The sequence below is a fragment of the Mus pahari genome, chromosome 8 (assembly GCF_900095145.1).
Source record: "Mus pahari chromosome 8, PAHARI_EIJ_v1.1, whole genome shotgun sequence".
NCBI classification, from domain to species: domain Eukaryota; kingdom Metazoa; phylum Chordata; class Mammalia; order Rodentia; family Muridae; genus Mus; species Mus pahari.
Window position 1 is genome coordinate 69,388,105 of NC_034597.1, and position 10,832 is coordinate 69,398,936.

General features: G+C 42.2%; 1 protein-coding gene across 2 annotated transcripts in view; it reads left to right on the forward strand.

The window, feature by feature from the left end:
• Window positions 1-10,832, forward strand: part of Vwa8 (von Willebrand factor A domain containing 8) — a 322,019-nt gene that overhangs the window by 124,426 nt on the left and 186,761 nt on the right. For both annotated transcript variants that reach the window (XM_029541466.1, XM_021203139.2), the window contains exons 14-16: window positions 979-1,092; window positions 9,911-10,079; window positions 10,583-10,660. In XM_029541466.1, coding sequence (XP_029397326.1) covers window positions 979-1,092; window positions 9,911-10,079; window positions 10,583-10,660 — 361 coding nt within the window. The remainder of the gene's footprint in view (window positions 1-978; window positions 1,093-9,910; window positions 10,080-10,582; window positions 10,661-10,832) is intronic.

Genomic DNA, 10,832 nt, shown 5'->3' on the forward strand with positions numbered 1-10,832 from the left:
TTAATATTCTCTGCCAAACAGATAAATGTGGATATAAAATAAGAAAAGGCTCAGCCCTCTCTTGTTGGCTGCCTCTCAGATGTCTGACCAAGGACAAAAGAGCAGCAACAGCAGCAAGGGGCCTGTGCTGCGCTAAACCAGAGGCTCCAGGGTCAGCCTCTGGCAGCCTCCATCCCTACCAGGGCTTCAAATGATCCAGGCTGGAGTTTTGAACATGGGCATTTTAAAATGCTGCCTGGAAATCCTAACTTAGGAAAACTGAGCAAGATGATGTTAAGCATCTATTTTAAATTACTTGTTAAATTTTCACACCAACTATATGAGGTTGGCATTGTTGTCTTAATTATTTTTACCTTAATTTTAGAGTAAAATTTAGAGAGATAGAATGGTTCTTCCTTCTCCGATTGTTCAGCACATTGGACTTATACCCAGGCCCTCCAGACTGCACTGCCTGTGCTCATAGCTTCTAGATTAGTCTTTGCCCTCTGACCTTTGCAAACCTAGCAGTAGAGTCTTACATAGTATGGGAAGCTAGTTGCTTCGGGGCTGCCATGTGGAGGAGCAATGGAGTTATTTCGGAGGCGTTTGATATCTTAAGTCCTGCAATTCCAACAGTGGAAATAGGATAGTGATACTTTCCCTTTCAAAGCTGCATTGGATTCAGGAGTGTGTGTGGCTACTTACACGTGAATGCATGCCCCATGGGTGAGCTGAGGTGCTCATTCGTCTCCCACCTCCTCCTTCCCTTCTTCATGTCTCTTCTCCTTTATACCCATCTCTGGCATTTAGGTCTGCTCCTCGGCAGAGTCCAGCATGCCTGCCCAGGATAGTGCACAGTAGCACTGACGAAGTTACAGTTGTGAAAGTACCCCTAAGACAGCTGTTAGGCTTCTCCTCCAGCATGACATGCTGGCTGAGTGGTGCTGCCTCTCCTAACATCATTGATTAACTTGTTTCCCCCAACCCCTTCCCCATCAGACTGATCCATGACCGGGAGCTCAGCCTGTATGATGGATCTCGGCTACTGAGGGAAGACAGGTACCTGTGCTTGAAGGAGAAGCTACAACTGACCGATGAGCAGCTACAGAACAGGTCATTTGAAGGACATTGTTATCAGTTTGTTTTTAACGTTTATTTATTGTATGTGCATGGATGTGTGTGTACACACACTACAGTTCACATACAGAAGCCAGAGGACAACTCGAGGGAATCTCTTGTCTTCTTCCTCCATTTGGGTCTTGGGGATCGAACTCCTCCTGAGGCTTGGCAGCAAGCACCTTTACCCTTAGAGCCATCTGGCCAGCCCTTGACTACATTATTCTTATCATTAACTTGCTGCTAAGTTGAAAGTAGCAGTCTTTATTTTTAGCTAAGCTAGAGTCAAGCAAAACAGTAACTGTGGATGAGATAGCCTGACATTTCCTAAAACCTAAGTTTTAATCTAGGCCCTACTGACTTCTTAGCCTATACTTTCAAATAACTGTCTCAACTGTATTAAGAAGGTAAGCCAGCTTTACTAGGAAGTCATGGGCATAGCGATGGGTGTCCCTGAGGCATTGCTGACCTCCTGCCCCCAGCTTCCTTATAGCTCTTTCACTGGGTATAACAGTCAAATGCTATGGGTGAGGTTTGATTGGACTCTGTAGCAGGAAACAACATGAAAACATTACAAAACACAAATAGAAAAGATTAGTCCTGGGAAAATGGCTCAGAAGTTAAAGTACTGTCTACACAGGCTTGACTCTAAGTCTGGATCCCTAAAACCCATATAAAAAGCCAGGTACTGTGTATATAGGGACTGCAATCACAGCATGAGGCAGAAGTTCAACCAAGTCAGGCAGATCTTTGAAACTAATTGGCTGACTAGTTTATCCCAGTAGATGAAATTTCATCAGTTAGAGATCCTGTTTCAAATATAAGGGTAGACGCCAGGGTGCAGAGGTGTCAGGGACACAGCTGTAGATAGACCTCTCTGAACTGAAGGCCAACCTTGTTATTCACAGTGAGGTCGGAGGCAGCCAGGCCTACAGCAAGACCATGTGTCAAAAAATATATAACAAAATAAAAAAGGGAGCAATTAGCTGAGGAAAGTTGGCTACCTCTGCTATCTCACACACACACCTGTACTAACAAGTACACACACACAGTACAAGCATAGGCACACACATGCACCTGTGCTAATAAGTACACACATGGTATACAACACAGGCACACACATGTACCTGTACTAACAAATACACACACAGTACACAACTCAAATTCACACATACACCCGTTCTAACAAGTACACCCCCACACACATACACACACAGTACATAGCAGAGGCATAACCCTCTCATGCACCCCCAAATGAAAAATGATTAAATATGTACAGTGCGTATATTTCCTCTAATTGGATTCATTAATTCTGTTAATATCATAATGGTATTATGATTATGAAAGGAGGCCTTGTGTTTGCATGAGCTGCTTATTGAGGTAGAAGGGATAGATAAGCTTGTGAATGTGTCAGTAAAATAAGCATGCCAAATGGCCCAGGAATTGCCAATGTGAGCAAGAATATAAACTGATAAAGTCTTAACACTTGGGGAAATCTGAATGAAGGGTGTGAATGTTTGTGTATAGATCTTTACATTTGAAGAAAAATATTTTTCAACTGCATGCCACTCTTCTCTGATGTCGCCCGCATGCCAGTACCTTCTGGTAGGTCTTCACATATTGGAGATTGGTACACTGTGGGAAGGGGACGTGGTTACAATGATGACAAGTTCTTTCTCACGTACGCTGAACTGGAGCAACCAAAGCTTTACCTTTCCCAAACCAGTGATGTGTACTAACTATTGAATGCATGTTTTATTTTTGCCTGGGAGAGGAAATGTCAACTTCTTGTTACCTGGCTTATTCAAGAATAACAGTGGATTTCAGAACTGCTTTTTGAGGTGTACCTGTCAATCAGCTGGAGCTCGGAAGTGGCTCGATTTGGCACTTAGTTTGTCCCTCTGCATGCACTCGGGGCTTGTACATTAGGTGCATAGGAATCATGCCCAGGGATGAGTACAGACTTTGAAAAAGATGAGTCAGAGCGACTGAGCAACAGCTCTGGAGCTTGCCTGGCAGCTTCCCTTAGGACTGTGGGAGTCCTGTGTTTCTGCCAAATAGCCAGGAAATGACAGCCCTTTTTGGCAGGGGCAGGGGGAGGATTACCTATGTCCTCTCTAACAGTCATACAAAGTTTTGCAAATAAAAACACTCCCAGGAACAGAGTGGCCTTCAGCGTCACCTGGAGGGTTTAGCTTGTGGTGGCCATTTTGCACACTCAGATCCTCTCTATCCCCCAGCACCCTGCAGAGACAGCGCAGGGAGAAAACATCAATACTTACTTGTTCTCATACAGTTAAAAAAGTTCAGTATTTCCTAAGCCAGATAGAACCTTCAAAGCAGTTTATGGAAATACCATTCCTCTGTCCTAAGTTCTGTGACCACATCTCATGTCCATCTTTCCATTCTGAGAGGTTTTCACTCCTAATACCTAGCAGGTTCTTCTGATGTTTACCTCACATGATCAAGCACCATGCTTCCTAGGCATTTCTTGACATGCCAGTATGGAGAATTACCTCTCCATCCTGCACATGAAGTGAGGGTGCCAGCCTTCGTCCACTCTCTGCTCAGTGCACATACTTTTTCTCCACCCCCTTATTCTTTTGGCATTATTATGTTGGTTGGGAATTTTGTTGAACTTTAGTTTTGTCAGGACAATAGAGTCTAGAGTTGTGTTACTCAGTACACTAGGATAGATGTCTCTCTTGCAGGCATCCTGTCCTCCCTAAGGCTGGTAATTACCTGCATGTGGTGTAAGGAAGCACAGCGAGTGGGAGCCTGTATGTGAGGGCGCTGAGGGCAAGTGACCTCATCTACGCACACAGCACTTTCTCCCCTAGTCGCTTCTCTGTTGGTGAAATTTCATCTCCCCAGGCACACCCTAATCTATGATGTGGTTCCACCAGCTTCATATTCCTTATGTAGTACATTCTGGACTCATCTTAGGTTGTCGCTCCTGAGCCACCGTAGACCTTGTTCTCCCTGGTTTCCCACGTTCCCTTTCTCTCTATTGTCCCTGTGTAGATGTAGGTTAAATCTCCTGACCAGAACTTGTATTTTTTTTCTCTTTTATATTCTGTCATCCTTTTGTTGTGTCTTCATTACATTTTCAGAACCAAGAAGTTCTAACAATGATCTTTTCTAAAATTCTTCAACCTGTTAAGGGACTGGAAAGATGGCTCAGCAGTTAACATACAATGCTCTTGCCGAGGGCCTGAGTTTGCTTGGCTCACAACCATCTATAACTCCAGTTTTAGGGGATCTCATGTTCTCTTCTGGCCAGGGAGGAAAATAAAATAAAATGAATTCATTAAAATATTTCTTGTCAGATCCAAAGGAATTTGGATTCAATTCTTGTGTATGACTTAGTAACGACAAATGTTTGATGATTATAGTTATAATTCTGAGGTTCTAAGGTCTATTCAGGCTATCAAGAACTAAATGAAGGTATATGTCTAGGCTCTTTGTCTTTTCTGGCTTTATGACTCATTATCTAGCATGAGTTGATTCTTTATGTTGTCCACATATACCATGCCACTCTGGGCAATAGTGTGTAAAGTCCAAGTTCATGATCCAAATTACCTGACCATTAACTTAGATGACTGCTGGTCACAAAGCTTTTACTTTATAGCATTTAAACCAACTCACTTTCTGTTTTCACTTATGCCTTATTTCCTTCCGGGAGATTAAAAAAAAAAAAATCACAGAATTGGCTAGGGAGGTTTTGTTGTTTAGAAGGACAGACTTTGGAGGGATGGTCAGAGGTCCTGAATCATTGTAGCGGCAAATGGAATGGCTCCTATGGTCTTGCATGAATAGATGAATCTATCTCTTAGGAACGGGGTTCTGAAAACCGTGTCTGCCAGTGTGGGAGCAGAGCCACCTAAGGAGTGACTGTAAGCTCCTGGCTTTGTTGAAGGTGAATGGTTTAACAGTAAAGAAGATCTAAGAACATCTTTGTCTTTCAACCCAGTTCTAAAAATGCAGATTCCCATCTCTGCTTACAGGTAGGAACGGGTTTCGTACTTGTGTTTGGAAAGATTTCTTTGGCTGTCAATAGCAGAAGATTTCTAGTTGTTTTCATCAAGGATAATAGGGTCTCACATATGAAGAGTAAGGTTTGCCCTTAGGAAATACATAGACTCTGGGTCTTGACTCTTGTCAGAAATCTGTCTTTTGTCTTACATTCACTTGTTTCTAAGATCACAATTGAAGGCTCATAGTAGACTACTTAGTGGATGCTTTATTTTTGATTGACTTATTTACTTTTATGTGTGTTAGTGTATTACCTACCTGTATAAATGGGTAGCGCATGAGTGCCTGGTGTCCACAGAGATCAGAAGAGGCCACCAGATCCCCTGGAATTGGAGTTGGTTGTGAAACACTATGTAGGTGCTGGAAATTAACACAGTCCTTCACATGAATAGTAAGAGTGTGTAACTGCTGATCTATCTTCAACTCTAGTAAGTGTTTTTGAATGAGTGCACTATCTTAAGCTGAGAGAGTTTAGGCAGCCAAGGAAAAATGTTTGCTGACTGTTTGGGCTATAAGTCTATTCACTAGGACTACCTTGATGTACTTTAATAAAATGATACCTTGATAGTAGCATAGGGTCCCAGGATTAGCAGTGATGGCTGTGGGTTCCCAACCCTTCCAACTTCATGGCATGAACCCAGTTTCAAAATAATATTTGTCTCCTTCATTGTTTACTTGTTCTTCCAAGGGTCATAACCTAGGTCATGTCCAGATTCAGGGTCTTACATTTTCCTCAGGCAGTCATATACTAACCACCTTTAGAAATGTTAAACTTTTCTTGTATTGTCATACCGAGAGTACATGGTCACAGTGATTAAAAATAGTGTGATGGCCCCATATACCAACCACACCTACGTCTCTGCAGGAAGTACGGACCAAAATAGAACTACTTCCTTTAATGAAGTGCTTCTTTAATGAAGTCCCTTTCCAAAAACTTTTTTCTTTTTTAAAGTAGCTTTGATGCTCAACTTTTTTTTTTTTTCATATATATATATGTAAGTACACTGTAGCTGTCTTCAGACACTCCAGAAGAGGGAGTCAGATCTTGTTACGGATGGTTATGAACCACCATGTGGTTGCTGGGATTTGAACTCCGGACCTTTGGAAGAGCAGTCGGGTGCTCTTACCCACTGAGCCATCTCACCAGCCCTCCAAAAACTTTTTGGAAAGCGGGAGTACAAACTCTAGTGTCTGTTCTTGCTGGAGTCTGATGCAGAGAAGTAATTCAGATTTGCAACCTGTACTTGAATGTACTTAGATATGCCCTACTAGTTTTTATATTGTTAATATTTTGTCTTTATTGGCTGTTATTGAATGTTGAAAATAGTTTACATCTCTCAGTCTTTAATAATTACTGATGAATTATAACAACATTTACAGTTCTTATTAGATTGTATTCTGCAGGCGGCCCTTTATCGTTACTGTGGACACAGTATGAACATTCTCTCTGACCTTCCTAGAAGCTGCAGCATATTTTTAAACAATTTGTTCATAAAAGAAATCAACAAATTTGAGGGAGGTCCCAGATTTTATGTGTTTGATTCCTAAACACAAGCCTTAAGGAAATTCTGGTTTTTGAAACTAATCCTGACCATTTTTACGGTCAAGGAGCAGTAAAGTATAATTACATTTTTATTGTGCATTCTGTTTGTCTGTTGATCCAGGGAATACAGCTTCTTGCATAGATTCATTCAAGAGCAGGTTAAGACTAGCTTTTCAGCAGGAGAATACTTTTAGTTCTTATCCCTTACCACTAACTGTCCTTGGTCTTTTGATCATGGTGATTAGATGCAGCAACCCCCACTTGCTTACCTGTTATTGATTTCCTTGCTTCACTCAGTGCTCAGCTCCTGTATGGAATGCATTAGGAACGTCTCCCTGCAGTGCAGTCCTTGTGTGGAAAGAACGGAACTGTGGCCCGTGCTCACATCTGTGTAACTTGTTGGTTTTGATGGGAGCATTGGTGTTATGCCATAGGAGGCCAATTTTAAATTCCTGTTGCAGCCCATGATCTATGTTGTTATTGAAACCTTCTGTATCAGTCTTTCAAGTTACTTAAATACATTTTCAACCCAGAGGTAGTATAATTCCCTTCAGAAGGCTGGGGCTTATTGCTGACCTGCTTCATTAGGAAGAGCTTTGTTTAGGTGTAATCCATCTGCGGCACTGCGTATTTAGCGTAACCCCTTTTGATCATGTTTGTATATGCCTCTGAATTCATTACCACAACCCTTGTGAAGGTGACCCTCCTATCCTCCCCTTCCTCTTCCGGTCCTTATGTATAGCTTGTTTTGTTTGTTTATAGTCAGTATCACACAGCACGGGATGCACTCTGTTTTGCTAGCCTTTCTACTCAGCTCCTTTGAAATTATCCATGTTGTAATGGTTTATGTTCATCCCATACTGTTTTATTTTATTTTATTTCGATTATGATTATTTTTGGTTTTTGAGACAGGACTTCTCTCTGTAGCCCTGGCTATCCTGGAACTTACTTTGTATGACAGGGTGGCCTTGAACAGCAGAGATCTGCACGTACCACCATTTTATAATACAAACATTAGAAAAGATTTTACATTCTCAAACTTAACCTGTACCCACAAACATATTAAACCCCAATAGTCTTCAATAGTTAAAAAATACATTTTTAGCTACTAACATCTTTAGTCCTTAGGAAATGATTCATGTTTATCTGAAGCAAAAGCCACAGCTTGAATTGTCCTTGTTTTTGTTATCGTTGTTAAATTTTAACAAAGTTAGACCTAACCTCGATTTTATATATTTATAGTCTTTGTTTATGTACTTATAGTGAAGAAATACTGCTTCAGTCCTTCAGCCTTGAGATTACCCCAAGGGCTGCTGATTCACACTGACAGATTTCTACTCTCTGATTTGCAAACTTAGGAAACTTAGGATCAGGAAATGACTCTTCGTATAACTATTTGTATACTAGGAAGCCTAAGGGAGACCCTAGAAGACTAAAAGGTCCTGCTTATCCTGTTATTCAGTGGTTTGGTGGGCTGTTTTTATCACCAGCATGTACCTTTCAGCCCAGCACATAAGCCTGTGCTTATCTGGATTGGTCTCCGTTAGGTTGCAGCTCCTCCCTCCAGTGCTTGTGAGAAGCAATAGTTAAAAAGCAAGCTGTGGACAGTGTATGTTCCAGGCAAGAACCATCCCCCATGTCTACACTCAATCCCCAGCTTCCCTGGCTTCAGTTGCTCTTCGTTTAACAGCGCAGCTTAGCTGTGCTCTGCCTCCTGCCCCTTGGTTTGAGAATACTCACTAGGCATCCCCTTTGGCTTGTCTGGTGGATTTTAACTTTTATTCCTAATTTGCTATCCTCCTCATGTTAAGTGAGAAACTGTACCTGCAGCTTTAATTGTCTGCAGCCAAACTGTGCTCTGTGCCCTACCTTCTGCCCAGGCCCAGCCAGGAGTCAGAATCAGTGAATCTGGCATCTGTAATTGAACCCCAGGATGTCATTACCTGAAGGAGAACTGTGGTCACTTGTCTTTTCTAAGGATCCCACGTGCAGTGTCTGCTGTGATCTGAATGTCCAACAACTCTGAGAGACTCCTGGGGACACGAGGGCCCAGTCAGTGTTGTAATCCTCCTTTGCTTTCCCAGAACAACTTCTTTTGATGCATCATTCCAGACTCTCCTAGAACACACACACACACACACACACGTCTTATTTTTTAAAAGTTTAATCTTACATCTTTAGGATGGTAATTTCCAAAATTGCTTTTCTCCCACCTTACAAATAATGACATGACCTCAAAAATCTATGCAGTCAGGACTTAGAGCTGCGCACTGTCTGGTTGCCACTTCCCCCCTCTAACTCTTCAGAGTTCTTCTGGTTTCACACATGCCCCCCTGCCTGTGCTCCAGCCTCCTGTCCTATAAGTCTTGGGTTCCGCAGTCGCCAGTGGTACAGTGCCAGCTTCATAGCTGTAGTTTTGTTTTCTGCAAACCTTAGCAAGCACCTGGGCTTTTAGTTATTTTCTCTCAGCAAGAACTGTATTACCCTCTTAAAAATGTTTTGTTCCTGGTTAGTCTTAGTAGGATTTATTAATAACAGAACCCCAATAGTACCACCCACCTGGCTGGACCATAGTTCGGGGACCTTATTTTCTGGCTCCCCAGACACTCGGGCACTTGTCTGTCCCGGAGAAGTATCATCTCCCCCCTCCCCCCCGTGTCCTTGGACATTGACATACTTCCACAGATTCCTAGCACAGATTTGTTAAATCAGTTTTAAAATTTTAACATGTTTGTATCATTGACGAATGCCTTCAGCTTTCTTTACCTCTTTGGTTACTAAATACTCTCTTGCTGACCTAATTATAAATTTAATGTGACCCCATATGCCTGAGTTAAATGACTATATTTTAAAATATTTCCCCACCCCAAATGGTGCCTGCTAGCTTCCCTGATTCATACAGAGAAGGCTCCTTAAAAGGGAGATTTTGGAAAGGCGTTAAGTGACCATATAAACAAGGAGGTCTGTGTGATGAATGGAAGCTTGGCATTTCAGGGTAGTTTGGAGCAGTCACTGTGGGAGGGCTAGGGTTTCATGAGCACATATTGTACACTTAGCAGTAATTATCCTATTCTCTGACTCTTGGAGTTTTAGGGTTTTTTCCAAAGTCCATTCTTTGGATAACAATATTGACATTATTAATAGAATGAGAGTTTTATTGGTGAGTTCCATGCCTGATGTCCCAGTTTCTGTTGTGGACAGTTATGTTTTGTTTTGTTTTTTTCTTCTTTCCTTTAGGTCCATTTTTCCTATCCACCCTTCCTTCAGAATCATTGCATTGGCAGAGCCCCCAGTTGTTGGAAGCACAACACAGCAGTGGCTGGGACCAGAATTTTTAACCATGTTCTTTTTCCATCACATGAAGCCACTTGTGAAAAGTGAAGAAATCCAAGTGATAAAGGAGACGGTAAGATAGGCACCATACCCAGCAACCATGTGCTTCAAAAGTCTTGGAGAAAGATCTTGAACATTCATTTTGTACACAGGAATCCTTTTGGGTTACCTAGTAACTGGATGTAGGCATATAATATATGTATTAAATTACACCAAAATTAATGACTTGTATGAATTACTATTCTACTGTGCAAATTTGATTTCAGTAAGACAGTGCCTAACTTGGCTCTGAAGAATCCTATTGGAGCTTACAAAGCAGGAGCTGGTGTTCACAGGCATGCTAGATGTCAGCTTCCTGTCTGTGATCAGCTGCATGCAGAGAGGGTAGCTTGGTGTTATTTGCCTGGCTGTTTCAAAGAGTGCCAGGCCTCAGGTGTTTGCTGAAACAATGAAGTGGTAACTTCATAACTTCAGTGTAGTCCCAGTACTCAGAGACTATCTAAAAATACTCTCCTGGCATTATTTGCTGAATGTCCTCATTTCTTCCTGCTTTTCCTTACTTCCCTCATAAAATAGGTTCCAAATGTACCTCAGGAAGCGCTGGAGAAATTGCTATCAGTCACTCACAAACTCAGGGAGACCCAGGATCCCACAGTAAGTCTGGGCTCTGCCTGCCCCTTTGCTGTTGTTGACCTGATCAGTCTTCAGCTGCTGCTCTTGTCCCTGTGCATAGTGTAGCCCTGGTGCCCCTGCTCTTGTCCCTGTGCATAGTGTAGCCCTGGTGCCACTGCTCTTGTCCCTGTGCATAGTGTAGCCCTGGTGCCAC